At 46.3% G+C, this 18,824-nt stretch overlaps 1 protein-coding gene across 1 annotated transcript in view; it reads right to left on the reverse strand.

The window, feature by feature from the left end:
- LOC137375291 (neutral cholesterol ester hydrolase 1-like) overlaps window positions 1–18,824 on the reverse strand; it is a 57,777-nt gene that overhangs the window by 11,982 nt on the left and 26,971 nt on the right. The window contains exons 3-4 of the mRNA XM_068042226.1: window positions 11,906–11,975; window positions 9,567–9,738 (exon numbers count right to left, since the gene is read on the reverse strand). Coding sequence (XP_067898327.1) covers window positions 9,567–9,738; window positions 11,906–11,975 — 242 coding nt within the window. The remainder of the gene's footprint in view (window positions 1–9,566; window positions 9,739–11,905; window positions 11,976–18,824) is intronic.

Genomic DNA, 18,824 nt, shown 5'->3' on the forward strand with positions numbered 1-18,824 from the left:
GGTATTTTAGCTTCTACTTAGTAGATAGACTTAAATGTTAGAGAAAAAAATTAAAATCAGCAGAAAAAAGAAAAGTAGTAAGAAAATACCCACCAGATACTCACCGACTAGCTCCCTATGCCTCGCCACTCTCTCTCCCCTCTCGCACTGTTTGGCTGGGTGAGACTTCAGAGCTACAATCATCTACCTGCTTCCTTGTGATGTTACATCTTGATTTTTGTTTCTGAACACCAGCAGACTGGCGGCAGCAGTAGCCCCTAGCCCCGCTCCTCTCACGCTGATTCCCGGTGAACTCTCCCGCTCGCTCGCTCTCTTTCTCTCAATTAAATTAAATTGATTTTTCTTAATTAATTTAAAGTTCCCCCCCTTACCGAACTCCCTTCTTCACACTATATGCACTCAAGCAGCACTCAGAGACCCTGGAATTTATATTCTCTGAAAATAATGATGAATCAGCTTTGCTTGAATTCAGAAACCAGTTTAAGCTAGCTACCTAATTAACTAGCTACAGCTACTCAGAGCTTATATATCCCTGTTTAAAACTGTAAGAAACTTAACTTGCCTCTTAACTTAAACAGTAATTTTAGTTAATTTGCTAAATTTAAACAAAAAAAACCCGAGAGATTAATTCTTAAAATGCCACTTACCAAACGCCCTACTTCACACTCAGTGCAGACAAGTAGCAACTCAGAGATCCCTGAGTTTATACTCTCTGAAAACAATGATGAATCAGCTTTGCTAGTGTTTAGAGACCAGTTTAGGCTAGCTACCCAGAACCTTCTGACTCAAAGGCAAGAGTACTACTGACTGAGCCACAGCTGATAGACCAAATGGTGATCGTGAAGTCATAATTGAGTTGTCCTTTGCTATAAGCCTTGAATTTCTTTTACGAAAAAAACTTGTGGATATTTTCAAAGCTGCAAATTATTACCTTATTTTAAGATTATATTATTACTCTGACCTTGAATGTCACTGCAGCATGTCTGGGACAAACCTTAGCATTTGTTTACATTAAAACGCTGGTTCCAATTTCGTGCAAACATCTTTCATCAAATGTACGTTAATTGTTACAATTTTTGGGCTGGACTTTCGCTGCGGGGGCAGGAAATGGAAGTTGGGACCGTGGAAACAGTCACCGGCCCAGTGTTTCAAGGGTACGCCCTCTTATTGGCATGGAGATGGGTTTGGCGGCAAATTAGCAGGGGCGGGAACGGAAGTGGGACTACTCAAGTGCGGCCCGATTTAAACAATCCACGGGAACCATTAGAGTCATAGAGAGATACAGCACTGAAACAGGCCCTTTGGCCCACCGAGTCTGTGCCGACCAACAGCCACCCATTTATACTAATCCTACATTAACCCCATATTCCCTACCACATCCCCACCTTCCCTCAATTATCCTATCACCTACCTACACCAGGGGCAAATTACTGTAGCTGCTGTTTCACTGCTGTTACTTCAGAGTGGAAGAGCAGAGATGATTGGAATTCAAGAATGTCACAGGAGACCCAGAGTGTTGGAATCTGGGGCAGGACAGCCCCTCGATTCTCTGATGCGAACCTGGAGGCCTTAAGGGAGTGGAGCGAGGTCCTCTTCCCAGAGGATGCAGGAGGAGGCCACCCACCCAGACAAAGCAGGCATGGATGGACATGGCTGGCACAGCAGAAAAAGTGTAGTCCACAGAAGTTGGATCCAGTGTCGGAAGAGTTTCAATAACCTGATATGTTCAACCAAGGCAAGTGCAACCTCTAACTCTCAGGACAGGCCTCTGGGTATCCACACTCCAGCAGACACACCAGCTGAGCAACCTCAGGGTGCATATGTTCCTGAAAATGGGACGAGTGTGTGCACAGGCCACTCACTGACCCTACAGAATGGCTAAGAGTCATAGTGTTGCTGAAGACCTGTCACCGCTGATACATGCAGCTTCTAACAAATTGGAGCCGCTGGCATTGGCCATAGAGCTCAGCAGCACATTATCATGCTCTTTTTTTGTCTTTGCAGGAGAAAGGGGATCATAACGCCCCACGAGAGGACCAGACTGGTGGAGGAATCCCCTACCTGCAAGTGATCACAGCCACGGGGGAGCGAGCAACAGAAATAGTCAGGATCGCAGACCATGAGGAAGTCGGCACTCATGGTGCAGATGGTGATTACAGAGTGCAATGCGCTCATTGAGGGGGAGCCTTGCACTCCATCCCATCTGGCAGTGTATCGAACGCTAAATTGCATTGGGAAGCTTCAACACTGCAGAGGCGTCTGCTCGCCAAGGTTACTTATCACGATCTCTTGTGTTTCTCGCAGGTGTGGGAGGACATCAAGTCAAGGAGATCATCTCCCTCACCAGACCAAGAACAGTAACAAAGCTCTGAAGAAGCACCATCACACCTTACAAGTGTACCGCCCAACAGTACAGATACAGTCATCTCAGTGGATCATTTTGCATGGTTACATAAGGTGGCACTGGGTGAGCAGCATGGTACTAGTGTGCAGGAGAACATGCCAGACAGAGGGAGCTGTGGTCAGTTCCCCTCGGAGGAGGGATGACAGACACAGTCCTGCTCAGCTGGGCACAGATGCATGGCCTCAGGAGTCACTGGAAACGGGGGTGACCCCAGACCAGCAGCAGCTGCAGCCGATGTGCTCCCACATGTCAGGAGTTCTCTGATGCAGTGCAGGGCCATGGGCAGAGAATGGAGGAGTTCTTCCAGCTCATGTCTGCCACCATGGCTCAGGGCTTTGAGCCCATGAGCCCTTCCACTGAGAGAGTGGCCAACCTCATGGACAGCCATATGCAGCAACACATGGAGTGCACGTAAGAACTACACACTGACGTTCATAGGATGCATGTCACAGTGTGTAGCCGTGACCAGTGGCGCTGCTGGCGCAGGGATGTCGAGAGGGTATGCCAGTTTCACCCCAGCTGGTGCTCCCCTCCAGCCAGCCAGAGTGCCAGCCATGTGCTGAGGATGTCACCTAAGAGGATGAGAATGCCAACCCTCACAGGGCGCCATCATCATCCTCGGTCTCCTTTCCCCTCTGACAGAGAGCATCTGTGCAGCAGGGCCCAGTGACGGAGGCTGCCCCTGCAATGATTCAGGTGCAGCAACCTCTGGAGATGCCCCGTGGGCACCTCCATGAGGACAACTGGCACGTGCATCTGAGCCACAAGTGGGAGGCTGTCTGCACCCCCTCCAAGGCCACAAGGGGAGCACCAGGTAGAAGTGGCCGATCGCGGAGGCTGTCGTATCGCACAGAGCACTGAGTGTGCCAATGGGGTCTCTCCTTCCTGCAACTGTGCACGGTTTTCCTTTATGAACTCCATGTAAATAATGACACTTGAAGACAGATATGTGTGCCACCTTTTTTCTTTTCCTGCCATTAATAAAAGGAATGAAGTGGTGAAGGTGAGCAAGAGTTTTTCCAATAGTGATGGTGAAACCGCTGGGCAGATGTGCTTCTTTCATTGGCGCTATGACTTTACATATTTCAGGCTGCGGCTTCAATAGAAGTATTAAAACAGGCAGCTAAGAGTTAGTTCCATACCATTCTGTTCAACTTGAATCAGAGGGGTTCAGTTGAAACGTGCCTGAATCAGATGATCCCTGACATTCATGGCATCCTGACGAGCCCCTCGAGCCCCACCCCAGGCCCAGCCACATCCCTGTGCCCCTGTGTTCTGCATCATCCTCCCTCCACCTCCTGCTCCTCCTCTTCCTTTTACAAATTGTGTTCTTCCAGGGCCTCAGTCCTCAAGGTATACACCTCTCTGGAGGGCCATGTTATGGAGAGAGAGCGCAGCAGTCTATCAAAATACGGAAGACCTTTGCAGGTGTGTACTGCAGGCGCTACCCAACTGGCCCAGGAACTGGAACTACATCTTAAGACGCTCAATAGCCTGCTCAATGGCTGTCCTGGGGAGCAGATGGCTTTGGTTGTATTGCCTCTGTGCCTCTGTCTGGGGATCTCGTAGAGTGATGAGTAGCTATCTCTTCAAGGGATATCCCTTGTCCCCTGGAATCCATCGACGACTTTGGGGGTCGGAGTGAAGATCTGCTGCAGTCTGGACTGGCGAAGGATGAAGGAGTCATGGCAGCTGCCAGGAAAGCGGATGCACACATGGGAGGAAGCTCTCGTTGCAGTCGCAGACCAGTTGATCATTGAGGGAGTCAAAGCTCTTCCTGTGGATGAATCTTACTGGGTGTCTTACATGGATGCAATTGATGATGCCCTGCACCTAGGGAAATCCAGCTGTGGTGACGAAATTCAATGGCCTCTGTGCCCGCAAGGCCCCATCTGTCTGGAACTGAACGTACTGTCCAGCTCTGGTAAATAGGGCATCAGGATGCCAACTGGGTCCACAGCTGATCCTTGGAAGGAACCAGAAGTGAAGAAGTTCAAGACCATAGTCTGGCAATCAGTGTTGCAAGGTGTGAGGTTTTCGGCGACGAGGGCACAAATATCTGTGACCATCTGCCTGGAGAGTCATAGTCTCCTGTGGCACTGGGTCTCAGTCATCCCCAGGTAGCTCCATTTTCACCAAGACATTCTATGCTGAGGGTATGGTGTCTGTTGTTCCTCTCCTCTGCCTTCCTGATGCCCAGGGCTGTGTGCTTCCTGTGGAGGATGTTGTTCCTCATTGCCACTTGGCCCAAAATCTTAGAGTCGTGCCCCCATTGCTAGCTGCTGCCTTCCTTGTCCTCAGGTGGCCCCCCCAATTGTGCTCGGCAGCCTTGCCCCCTCCTTCTATGCCCCCATAAAGCCAAGAGGGTAACAACTGCCCGAGCGCTACTGCCCACTCTGCCACGACCTGCGCTGCGGCGATGACACCTGTTTCCCAATTGCCGAGTCCCTGTCTGCGCTATTCGCCCTTTTATGGGGCCCAGCTAATTCCCTGGGACAGCCGTGACTGGCAGCCCACCGTGTCCGCCCCTATTCACCTGGTCTGCCCCAGACAGCGCCTGCAACCTGTGCACCCCCATAAAAATCACAACATGCTCCTTAACAAGTTCTCAATGAGCTCTTTAACCATCTTAATTGGCCTTCATAATGTATAGAGTGGGATTCCGGGGCCAACCTCCCCCCTTCCCAGGTCAAACTGGCCGGTGCCAGGAACGGTGACAGCAAACTGCCACACTGGCTGGCGTCAGAATTTCCGACCTCCCCCCTCCCCCGCCCCACTGCCCCTCACCTCTGTTCCCGGCCCCAGCATGACCTGAAAATTGAGATCTTTGAATTGATTGGCTGGGAGGGAATCTGCACCGAATTTGAAAATAAAACTGATAAAAATTGATCAAAACACTAATTAACTAATTAATAAGTAGAGTAACTAAACCAGAGGGAGGAGATTACTGTATTTAGTGAGCATTTAATATTTATTGTAGAAATCTAGCACTAGGGACCATATAGTTAAGTGTATCATAATTTAGTAAGGATTTAATAAGTACTTATTTATTTTATATTAATTAACTAATTAGTGCTAGAAATGTCAGTTAGAGGGGTGAAGTGCTTCACCTGTGAGATGTGGGAGTCCGTGACACTTCCAGCGTTCCGGAGGACTACATCTGCAGGAAGTGTACCCAGTTGCAGCTCCTCACAGACTGCATGGATCGGTTGGAGCGGCAACTGGATGCACTTAGGAGCATGCAAGTGGCAGAAAGTGTTATAGACAGGAGTTTTAGAGACGTGGTTACACCCAAGGTGCAGGCAGATAGATGGGTGACCGCTAGAAGGGCAGGCTGTCAGTGCAGGAATCCCTTGTGGCTATCCCCCTCTCAAACAAGTATACTGTTTTGGATACTGTTGGGGGGGGGAATGGCCTATCCGGGAAAAACAGCAGTAGCCAGAGCAGTGGCAGCACGGCTGGCACTGTTGTTCAGCAGGGAGGGACAAAGCGCAGAAGAGCAATAGTTATAGGGGACGCGATAGTCAGGGGCACAGATAGGCGTTTCTGTGGACATGAAAGAGACTCCAGGATGGTATGTTGCCTCCCTGGTGCTAGGGTCAAGGATGTCTCTGAACGGACAGGGGCATTCTGAAGGGGGAGGGTGAACAGCCGGAGGTTGTGGTACACATCGGTACCAGCGACATAGGCAGGAAGAGTGATGAGATCCTGCAGGGGGAGTTTAGGGAGTTAGGTAGAAAGTTAAAAAACAGGACCTCTAGGGTTGTAATCTCGGGATTACTCCCTGTGCCACATGCCAGTGAGGCTAGAAATAGGAAGATAGTGCAGCTAAACACGTGGCTGAACAGCTGGTGTAGAAGGGAGGGTTTCAGATATCTGGACCATTGGGATCTCTTCAGGGACAGATGGGACCTGTACAAGAAGGACAGTTTGCATCTAAACTGGAGGGGCACAAATATCCTGGCTGCGAGGTTTGCTAGCGTCACTCGGGAGGGTTTAAACTAGTGTGGCAGGGGGGTGGGAACCAGAGCAGTAGGACAGCAGGTGAAATAAATGAAGGGGAACTAGTAAATAAGGCCAGTAAGACTGAGAGGAAGAGCAGGCAGGGAGATGTTGCGGAGAACAGCGGGACTGGTGGTCTGAAGTGCATTTGTTTCAATGCAAGGAGTATAACAGGTAAGGCAGATGAACTTAGAGCTTGGATTAGTACTTGGAACTATGATGTTGTTGCTATTACAGAGACTTGGTTGAGGGAAGGACAGGATTGGCACCTAAATGTTCCAGGATTTAGAAGCTTCAGGCGGGATACAGGGGGATGTAAAAGGGGTGGGGGAGTTGCATTACTGGTTAAGGAGAATATCACAGCTGTACTGCGGGAGGACGCCTCGGAGGGGTAATGCAGCGAGGCGATATGGGTAGAGCTCAGAAATAGGAATGGTGCAGTCACGATGTTGGGGGTTTACTACAGGCCTCCCAACAGCCAGCGGGAGGTAGAGGAGCAGATACGTAGACAGATTTTGGAAAGATGTAAAGGTAACAGGGTTGTAGTGGTGGGTGATTTTAACTTCCCCTATATTGACTGGGACTCACTTAGTGCTAGGGGCTTGGATGGGGCAGAATTTGTAAGGAGGGCTTCTTGAAACGATACGTAGAAAGGCCAACTAGGGATGGGACCGTACTGGACCTGGTATTGGGGAATGAGCCCGGCCAGGTGGTCGAAGTTTCAGTAGGGGTGCATTTCGGGAACAGTGACCATAATTCCATAAGTTTTAAGGTACTTGTGGATAAGGATAAGAGTAGTCCTCGGGTGAAGGTGCTAAATTGGGGGAAGGCTAATTATAACAATATTAGGCAGGTACTGAAGAATTTAGATTGGGGACGGCTGTTTGAGGGTAAATCAACATCTGACATGTGGGAGTCTTTCAAATGTCAGTTGATTAGCATCCAGGACCAGCATGTTCCTGTGAGGAAGAAGGATAAGTTTGGCAAGTTTCGGGAACCTTGGATAACGCGGGATATTGTGAGCCTCGTCAAAAAGTAAAAGGAAGCATTCGTAAGGGCTGGAAGGCTAGGAACAGACGAATCCCTTGAGGAATATAAAGACAGTAGGAAGGAACTTAAGCAAGGAGTCAGGAGGGCTAAAAGGGGTTATGAGAAGTCATTGGCAAACAGGATTAAGGAAAATCCCAAGGCTTTTTATACGTATATAAAGAGCAAGAGGGTAACCAGGGAAAGGGTTGGCCCACTCAAGGACAGAGAAGGGAATCTATGTGTGGAGCCAGAGGAAATGGGCGAGGTACTAAGTGAGTACTTTGCATGAGTATTCACCAAAGAGAAGGACTTGGTGGATGATGAGCCTAGGGAAGGGAGTGTGGATAGTCTCAGTCATCTCATTATCAAAAAGGAGGAGGTGTTGGGTGTCTTGCAAAGCATTAAGATAGATAAGTCCCCAGGGCCTGATGGGATCTCCCCCAGAATACTGAGGGAGGCAAGGGAAGAAATTGCTGGGGTCTTGACAGAAATCTTTGCATTCTCATTGGTCCCAGAGGACTGGAGAATAGCCATTGCTCCTTTGTTTAAGAAGGGTAGCAAGGATAATCCAGGAAATTGTAGGCCAGTGAGCCTTATGTCAGTGGTAGGGAAATTATTAGAGAGGATTCTTCGGGACAGGATTTACTCCCATTTGGAAACAAACGAACATATTAACCAGAGACAGCATGGTTTTGTGAAGGAGAGGTCGTGTCTCACTAATTTGATTGAGTTTTTTGTGGAAGTGACAAAGATGATTGATGAAGGAAGGGCAGTGGATGTTATCTATATGGACTTCAGTAAAGCCTTTGACAAGGTCCCTCATGGCAGACTGATAGAAAAGGTGAAGTCACATGGGATCAGAGTGGAGCTGGTAAGATGGATACAGAACTGGCTCGGTCATAGAAGACAGAGGGTAGCAGTGGAAGGGTGTTTTTCTGAATGGAGGTATGTGACTAGTGGTGTTCCGCAGGGATCAGTGCTGGAATCTTTGCTGTTTGTAGTATATATAAATGATTTGGAGGAAAATGTAGCTGGTCTGATTAGTAAGTTTACGGACGACACAATGGTTGGTGGAGTTGCGGACAGTGATGAGGATTGTCAGAGGATACAGCAGGATATAGATCGGTTGGAGACTTGGGCGGAGAAATGGCAGATGGAGTTTAATTCGGACAAATGTGAGGTAAAGAATTTTGGAAGGTCTAATGCAGGTGGGAAGTATACAGTAAATGGCAGAACCTTTAGGAGTATTGACAGGCAGAGAGATCTGGGCGTACAGGTCCACAGGTCACTGAAAGTGGCAACGCAGGTGGATAAGGTAGTCAAGAAGGCATACGGCATGCTTGCCTTCATCGGTCGGGGCACAGAGTATAAAAATAGGCAAGTCATGCTGCAGCTGTACAGAACTTCAGTTAGGCCACACTTAGAATATTGCGTGCAATTCTGGTCGCCACACTACCAGAAGGACGTGGAGGCTTGGGAGAGGGTACAGAGGAGGTTTACCAGGATGTTGCCTGGTCTGGAGGGCATTAGCTATGAGGAGAGGTTGGATAAACTCGGATTGTTTTCACTGGAACGACGGAGGTGGAGGGGCGACATGATAGAGGTTTACAAAGTTATAAGCGGCATGGACAGAGTGGATAGTCAGAAGCTTTTTCCCAGGGTGGAAGAGTGAGTTACTAGGGGACATAGGTTTAAGGTGAGAGGGGAAAAGTTTAGAGGGGATGTGCGAGGCAAGTTCTTTACACAGAGGGTGGTGCGTGCCTGGAACTTGTTGCCAGGGGTGGTGGTGGAAGCAGGTACCATAGAGACGTTTAAGAGGCATCTTGACAAATACATGAATAGGATGGGAATAGAGGGATATGGACCCCGGAAGTGCAGAAGGTTTTAGTTTAGGCAGGCATCAAGATCGGCGCAGGCTTGGAGGGCCGAATGGCCTGTTCCTGTGCTGTACTGTTCTTTGTTCTTTGATTTTTTAGCCAGCATCAAGTGCTCCAGCACATTCCACAACAAATGGATTTGTTCTAATTCGAAGTTTAAGACCATTACAATGGGAGGTGTCATGGTAATTCGTGAGATAATATTTTGGTTAGAATTACTGTAGTTTGTCCAATCCATAATAAAAGTTAATTACCTGCTGGCTTACAGCAGCGGCCAAGTTTCCTCCAGCGCTGTCTCCAGAAACTGCAATACGATTTGGATCCACTGAATACAGGGACAAAATCTCAGGTTGTAGGAAATACTTGGTAGCAGTGTAAGCATCATTAATCTGCTCAGGAAAACGAACCTCTGGGACAAGACGGTATCTAAATTTAAGAACACACAATGTAATTAAATTTCAGTAAGTCTCCATTTAGAATACAAAAATGTAATTCTGCAGTATATGAACATTTAATTCAAATATTCAAAATGTTACATCCAATTTAATAAATGTTTTTGTCTATAGTGATCATTGTGCAATGTTGGTTATAAACATCTGTCAATTTTCTATTTTAGGCATCTGTTGATTTGTTTTCTTACTCATTGCTTAAGTTTCTCTGAGATATTGGAGCTTGTTTCACAGACAGGGATAGGCACCAACATGTTGCACCACAGACGTTTGACAAAAGTACTGACTCGGCCACGGACTTGAGGGCAATTCTTCTGTATATAGTGTATAAAAGCCATCCCAATGCCATCAAAACACAGTCCGATTTAAAACACATTTCTCCCTATTTAGTGAGTGCCTGGCATTGTTTTTGCTTGCACAAGTAAGTCAATGTCTGCCCGCACACTTGATGTAGCGATGCAGAGAATTTGGATAGATGTCCATCTGTTAGGAGTGATCTTGAGCTCTTTCTCTCGCCATCGCTCTCCCCTCTCCCTATCTCCTCTGTGTCCACCTTTCTATCCCACCTCTCTTCCCCATGTCCCCCTCTGTATCTCCCCACTCTCCCCTTGTGTCCCTTCCCCCACCCTCTGCCCCTCTCAACCTCCCTTCCCTCTCTGCCCCCTCTTCCCTCCCAAAGAGTGGAAACACATTGCCGCTCGACACCACCCCGCACTCAGAGAAACCAGGGCCTTTGGAGAGCTGAGAACGTGGAGTATAAACAAGAAATGCTGGAACCACTCAGCAGGCCTGGCAGCATCTGTGGAAAGAGAAGCAGAGTTGACGTTTTGGGTCAGTGACCCGAAACGTTAACTCTGCTTCTCTTTCCACAGATGCTGCCAGACCTGCTGAGTGGTTCCAGCATTTCTTGTTTATATTTCAGATTTCCAGCATCCGCAGTATTTTGCTTTTATTTTAGTGAGAACATGGAGTGTCTGCCTAAAAAAAAAAACAGCTTTCTCTGGCTGAAAGAAGTCTTGCCTTTCCAGTTCTTATCATTGCTTTCATGTGCACTATCCTATCTGTTCTACTCACACCAACTCTCTCCATGGTTGATTGCACAGGTCAGACACAGGCAGGAAGCACTTGATTGATGGCTCCAGTCTTCCCAGCGAGTCCTGCCTCCCCCATGTTCCTATTCAACGGAGGCAGGCAAGCCATTCGCGCTTGATTGGCGGGCCAGAGACAGAACTTTGGCGGGCTGTAGGAACTAGCCCGATGCCCCAATGATCCCGATCTTTTGTAATTACTTTCACTCCTGATAATTTTAAATGTCTTACTCCAAGCCTAAGACATTTAAAATTATCAGGGAATTCAAAATTTTTACCATGGACACTGGTGTCCATGTAGGGACACGTTGCTGACCCCTGTTACAAGCGGGGTATGAGGGAAAGCAGGACCAAATTAGTGAGCCTTACTGGCATTAGGACTCTTGTACATGCTAATGAAGGACTTACTGCCTGTTTAAGGACCCTTCTCAGATGTAGGGCAGTGCTGAGCAGAGCATGTCTCAGGCATGCTTTGCTCAGGGTTTCCTGTTCTTGCTGTGGCCTAACCAGAGGTCCTGAAAGGGTTAAAATTACTTGGCCCAATACCCACTGACGTTACACCAAAAATAATATGGAAATTCTCCCCCATACTCCACTTGCATTGACAGATAAATTCTTTCTGAAATGAAAACTCAATTTCTGTCTGTTGGTTTTCTGAACCAGAAATGGCATCCAGCCAAGAACAAAGGGCCAAGGCCCCAGACTCAGTCCTTGATCAGACTGTCCAAGTGCAAATAAACCTTTATTATTACTGTGTTGCATCCAGCCATAAGTAAACCTCTTGGCAGTGTTACATTTTTGGCTACAACACGAAAAACTGCAGTTGTTAGAGTTAACAGATTCTCTTCCATGAGGGTGAAAATACTGCAGTGGAAATCAGAAGGAATCTAATCACATTTTATTTTTAATTCTGATTTTGAATAACTGGTAATGAATTTTGATAGTATATATTGTTCTAAATAACAGAATCTCAATTCACTGAAAAAAGAAAATCCACAAAATTATCCTAAAAATGCATCATCCATGAGAATTATGTGTTTGTTTGCAATTACTTACTCAACAGAGACAAGAACAGCATTCATATCTTTTGCCATCGTCCGACAAAGGTGGTCATATGATCGCATTTCTGTATGCACAAGACAAAAAAGGTAGCATTCTTAGGAGTCAGATCTGTTTATAGGCAGCCAACCAAACTTACTGGTTAATGCTTATTAAGGTTTGATGGAGACCATTATGGCCTAAGTTTTCTGGGACAGATGCCACAGCAAGCCTCAGGGACCTGCTGCAGCAGGAGGGAGAGGCAACCACCGAGCAGCCTGTGGAAAATTTTTTTTAGTTCGAAACATTTACTTGTTGATGGGACCTGTGCACATGCCCATATTCTGAGAGTACTTGAATAAACTCCTCTTCCACTAAGGCGTAAGCTCCTTCCACGTACTTTAGAATACTGGTGTCAAAACTGAATGGCACCTGCACATGAGCATGAAGATTTTTGTGTCATTGGACTGCCCTCTAGAAAAGCCGCGGTGATGGGCGGGGCAAGCTGTGGGTTCCCAAATGCTCTTCTGGTCTTGCCCAACAGAAAACAGGTGGCATAGGGTCAGAAAGTCCAAGCATATGAATGAATACGGTTCTCAGTATGCCAGATCTTTAAAGAGCCATGGTAGTGGGGCCCATTTCTGCAGGGATCCTGCTTATCAGACCTGCTTTGTCCTGGAAATGGATGAAGGGTTTAAGGCGGGTTTCTGAGTGGAAGATCATTGGTGCCTTTGAAGTTTATTTTTTGACAGATAGCTTTACACCCAGAGGAAACCTTTTCTGGATACAAGTATGGCACACTATTTCCCATTTCAGGTCAAGCCTTTGCAGTAAGAGGGTAGGTAGAATGAAGGAATCCATGAACAACCAAGTTCACTTATTAACCATTGTTCACAGACATGTTTTACAAGTTACAAGAGATTAATGAGGTTTTGAGATATAAAAATTTTGTGATTTATTAGTGTTATTATTTCCCTTAATTTTATACATTTGATAAATCCACAAGGCTACAAATCCACCAGGAAACGAAATGGTATCTGTTGTATGATTGCCTTTAAGAGTGATATCCCTTTAAGATCTTAGAGTGCTAATGAGCTCAGTACCAGGATGCAGTCATGTGACTACATGCCAGAGTCTCTCTGCAACTAACAACCAGAGGCAAGTTCTGCAGAAAGATGGATACCAAATTTCCCAGCATGAACTGGAACGCCTTGGATATCCTATCCGAGTTCCAACTGTTCAAACAAAGAATGCAGTTATGCTTTACAGACCAAATGATTTCAGAACCAGAAAAAACAGGCTGTAAAAATACTAATAGCAGTTGAAAATGAGGGATTACACAGAATAAATACCTCAGGCTTATCTGATGAGATCCCACAAAGATATGGAAAATGCTAGAACAGCAGCTCAGTGCAAGAGTGAATTTTGAATTCACCGCCTGGAATTGATCTCCTACAGGCAACAGCCACAGGAATCAATAGACCAGTTCATTGGTAGATGCCGTAGTAAGGGCAATGAATGCGACTTCTCAGAAACTGAGATGTCAGAGCAATTAATAGGGCTGGTGATTCTATCAACACCCACTGAAGCATTTCAGAAAGATCTCTTGAAGAAAAAGGTCACAGCATTAATACACTGCGAGAAGATGGCAAGAAATACAAAGCCATTGTAGCTAGACAACAGCACCTGCAAGCACTAGGTGCAGCCAACAGCATTGACATGATAACCACGTCAAAAAGAGCAAGCATGCTGTGTGGTAAGTGTGGTCGGTCCTACTCACCGCGAAGTTGTCCTGCATTTCAAAACCTGTGGTGCAAAAAGACACTGGACTTGCCTATGCAAGAAATCTGGCTCCAAAGATTCAGCCAGAAGTCACAGTAGAAAACAAGCAAACAGGTCAACAGCAGCAAAGAAAGCGCCGGAGACCTGCATAAACGCATGCCAATATACAAAGTCCACAGTGAAACAGACCTGAGACAAGACTCAGAGAAAAGTAGTTCACAGCCAGAAAACGAACAGGTGTTTCACATTGTGAACCGGACACATCATGTTGATGAAGTCAAGCAACTGGAAGCTTTCGCCACTATTAACATCATGTGCCCAAAGAAAGCTGGCAAACATACACTCAGGGTCAAGATTGACACCGGTGCTAGTGCAAATATCCTACCAGTCCGAATCCTGAAAGATATGTACTGGAGTCATTGGAGATCAATGATACAACCGACAACTGCCAAGTTATCTGCATGCAACAGGTCACCATCCCTTGCAGTGGCACGCTAACAATACAAGGCAGCTATGGCAAGTTGGCATGGAAACCACAAATGTTCTACCTCGCAGACATGAGGGGACAAACAGTGGTAGAACTAGCAGCGTGTAAGGAACTCAACATTGTTACCAACCACAGATCACCAAGGAACCCATTTCAGCAGAAGGGACCAAGGGTACCTGCATTGAGTCAGTCCAAAACCTACAACAAATGTACCCGGACAGGTTCCACACCAGAGGAGATTTCAAAGGCGATGTTGTACTGCACCTCAGAGAGGATGCAATTCCGTCAATTGACCCCCTCTAGAAAGTGCAGTGTGCACATACAAGAAAAGCTTAAGTGCAAGTTAGATGACATGGAATGCAATGGCATCATCCGTCATGTGCATCATCATCACAGACTGGTGCAGCTCAATCACGTGCGTCCTGAAGAAGAATGGAGCAATCAGGATACACCTAGATCCGAGGCATCAAAGCCTCTCCTTAAAGAGATGCCTCACAAGGTTAGAGGAATTGAATCCCAAATTCACAGGAACCAAATTCTTCTCCAAGTTGGATGTTAAACATAGATATTGGTCAGTACACCTGGCTAAGGAATCTCAAGAAGTCACCACCTTTAGGATACCATTTGGAAGTTACTGTTTCCAGAAATGACCCCTCGGTTTATCTGTCAGTCAAGATCTATTTCAGCAGCATATGGACAGAATTATAGAAAACGTGCCTGACTGCATATGCACTGCCGATAATTTTGCGGTATTGGGCAAAACTAAAGAAGAACATGATCGAAATCTCCGTTCACTGTTGGCAGTAGCTCATCGTGAAGGGCTCGTTTATAACAGCAAGAAGTGCCGGGTGAATGCAAGTCAGATCAATTTCTTTGGCTCCATCTATTCCGGTTGCAGAATCTGTCCTGACCCAGGCAAAATCGAAGATGGAAGGCATATGCCTAGCCCACAAGGAAGACTGCCAGAGATGTCTTGGATTTTTCAACTTTTTGGCACCATACATTCCAAATTTTTCTGACAAAGCAGCATCGCTGAGAGAGCTCTTAAAGAAAGATGTGCCAATAGTATGGCAGGAGGACCATCAGCATATGTTTGAGTCTCTCAAACAAGCATGATCAAAGGAAACCTATACCCTGCAGTCCTACGACCCAAGGAAGATGTCAATCCTGGAAGTCGACACCTCACAGAAAGGGCTAGGAGCGTGCATCCTACAGGATGGCAAACCAATTGATTTGGGTCCAAATGTTTATCCTCAGCACAATCCAGTTACACAAACACAGAGAGTGTGAAACACTTGCTACGATGTTTGGGATTACAAGGTTCCACACTTACCTGTTTGGCAAGCAGTTCACGATGGAAACAGACCATAAACCACTGGAGATGATCTGGTGACAAGTGCACCACCGACGCCTGCTACAAACTGGGCACCAAAATGATCACCTCAGATACGCTGAGCAGATTGCCAGACCCGAGCAAGAATGAAAAAGATCCACTGGATCTACAAGTAGACAGCCTGGACTTCGAGGTGGAAGATGGGCTCAAAATTGACTTATTGCATTTTAGTCAGCACAAATGTGACCAATTACAATCAGAAACAGCAAATGACCCACAACTGAAGGCACTGTGGAGAGTCATCATAGAAGGCTGGTCTGACATGGTAAAAGAGATGCCAGAATCCCTCAGATGCTTCTGGCCTTACAGAGATGAACTCAGTCTCTCGAGAGGTGTCACCTTCAAGGGAAAACAAGTGATTGTGCACAAAGCTCTACAAGAGGACAACTTATCACAACTTCACCAAGGCCATATGGGTATAGAGCAAACAAGACTACTGGCATGAGACACTGTTGATTGGCCAGGGATAAACAGTGACATCAAAAGGTTAGTGAGAATGTATGAGGCATGCCAGAGTGACCAGCCACAGCAACGCAAAGAACCTCTGCACCCTCAACATTCCGTCAGTTCCGTAGTCCAAAATCGCCACTGACCTGTTTTCTGTTAATGGAGACAACTTTATTTTAGTCACTGATTATTTCTCCAAATTTCCAATTGTCAGACATGTAAAAGACACTTCGAGTGCGGTCGTCACAGAAACATTGGGCTGAATTTTTGGCCTGGCTATGCGGGCTGCACGCCAACAAGCCACCACGATTCCAAGTGCCGCAGTTCATTTAAATAGCTGGGGCAGGCTACTTCGATCACGTGGAGAGGGCAGTCTGACCATCCCCGGCAATGGAGTCAGCTGCACGTGCACAGGCGCTGACACCCTTTTTAAAGGGCTGTCAGCCCTACCGAGATATTTAAATACTTAACGTTATATGGAGTTTTTTTTTTTAAATCTCTTTTGCCCTTCTCCCACCCCACCCCCTAACAAATAAATTATTTTCCCATTCCCCCGACAACACTTACCTTTACCATCTGACCTCCCTCCACAACTACACAAACTTTAAACTATAACCCTTCCCACCATCCCCTACACCCATGACGTTAATTTGACCCCATTTCAACGCACACTGAGAAACTTACCTCCTCCCCCCTCCCTACCAGTGTTGTGCCTCGTTTCTCCGAACCAGGATCTGAAGGTGCAGCAGTGCCGGCCACTGGGGGAAAGATTGCGGCAGGACATGAGGAGGCGACTTGAAATTAATTAATTTGGGTTAATTAATTAATTTCTTATTTATTTTAATGTTTAAATTGCGGTCCCGTGGCCAAGTGGCGGGGGGCTGCACAAGGCCTCGCCGCCGACGGTAATATCAGGTTGGGCCCTGCAGGCGTCAAGGTCTGTGATGGGTCTCATATGGGGCCATCTTCAGGCCCCCCCCCCCACCACAGATTCTGACATCGAGGGCTCCTTAAAAGCCAGTTCATTCAGTGGCATATTCAATCTATTTGGTGCACCTGAAGAAATCATTTGTGACAATGGGTCACAGTATACGGGCAAACCTTTCAGGGATGCGTGTGCCCAATGGGGCATAAACCATGTGACATCCTCACCACATTACCCTCGATTTAATGGTCTTGCCAAATGAATGGTTCACACAGTCAAATCACTTATCCTGAAGTGTAGGACAACGAAACAAGATTTTCATGTTGTCCTGCTCCACCTCAGAGCTACAACTATGGATATGTGCTTACTGTCACCAGCAGAGATCATCTTTGGCAGACAAGTGCAGAGGACTCTGCCAAGCCACCATCTGTCCAAATTCTCTGAGATGCAGGAGACACCGCTCGCAAAACAGGGGAGAATGAAGATGGTGCATGACCGACACGCAGGGGTGGAACTACCTCAGCTACACTTAGGACAAAAGGTCAGGGTCATACACAATGAGAACATTGTTACCCGCAGAAGTACACAAAATTCGCAGTGAGCCTAGGTCCTACGAGATTACAACACCTAGAGGAGCAGTGTTGGGAAGGAACCGTAGCCAACTAAGGGAAGTGTGCAATACTCCGATTGCGCACAGCAGACTCAAAAGAATGCACTCAGGTGATGAGGGTGTGACGAACAATAGGACAACAATCAACACAGTGACAGCATCCCTGCAAATCCAAAAACAGCCAAGGATGACATCTCCAAAAGGTTATACTATAACCAGATCTGGAAGAGTTGTCAAACCACCAAAACGATGTGAGCTATTAAGCTTCTGCATGTGCAAAGTTCACAATCTCTATCCCTGTGTAAATAATTTTGATGTTTAATTTTATGTATTTTTACTTTTAGCATATGAGACTTATCTTTGGAAAGAAGGGGGATGTTGAATAATTGCCTTTAAGAGTGATATCCCTTTAAAATCTAATGGGTGACCATTTTGGAGATAGTGACCATAATACAGTTAGATTTAGCATTATTATGGAAAAGGACAAAGATAGAACAGGAGTAAAAGTTCTGAATTGGGGGAAGGCAAATTTTATGAAGCTGGCAGCTGATCTGGCAAAAGTGGACTGGATACAGCTACTTGAAGGAAAATCAGTGACAAACCAGTGGGAGGCATTCAAAAGTGAGATTCTACGGGTACAGTGTAGGCATGTCCCCACAAAGAAAAAGGTGGTACTGCCAAAGCTAGAGCCCCCTGGTTATCTAGGAGCAAACAGGGTAAGATAAAGCAGAAAAAGAAAGATTATGACAGTCACAAAAAACTTAATACTTTAGAAAGCCTTGAGGAGTATATAAAGTGCAGGAGTGAAGTAAATAAGGAAATTAGGAAAGCAAAGAGAGGACATGAAAAAATATTTGCAGGTGGTACGACCAGGTACGAAAGGTGTCTAGGGGTCTGTTACTATCTTCACCTGGTCTTATTGTAACAGGGTTTAATTTTTAAAACAGTGTGTTTTGAGCTCCCCCTTTGTGAATCCTTGTTCACAGCTTTCCAATTATAAGCCAAAGAAATGAGCACACCAGGTTTTTCTTAGGTTTAATGAAGAAAAGTGAAATTTATGAAACTTACTTAAACTTTAATACGGTTCACGCCTACAGATATACGACGTGCCCGCACTAGCATGCACACACAATACACACATGCAAATAGAGACAGAAAAGAGAGGAAAATATAGTCGCGAGGAGTCTGAGGCAATATCAGAAGAGTTTCTTGTTTATGGTGCTTAGAGCTCATTTGATTGTAAGTCGTCTTGTTGTTCGTCAGGGCCCAGTGTTCTTCTTAAACCTTGTTCAC

This window comes from Heterodontus francisci, chromosome 11 (genome assembly GCF_036365525.1).
Source record: "Heterodontus francisci isolate sHetFra1 chromosome 11, sHetFra1.hap1, whole genome shotgun sequence".
Lineage (NCBI taxonomy): Eukaryota > Metazoa > Chordata > Chondrichthyes > Heterodontiformes > Heterodontidae > Heterodontus > Heterodontus francisci.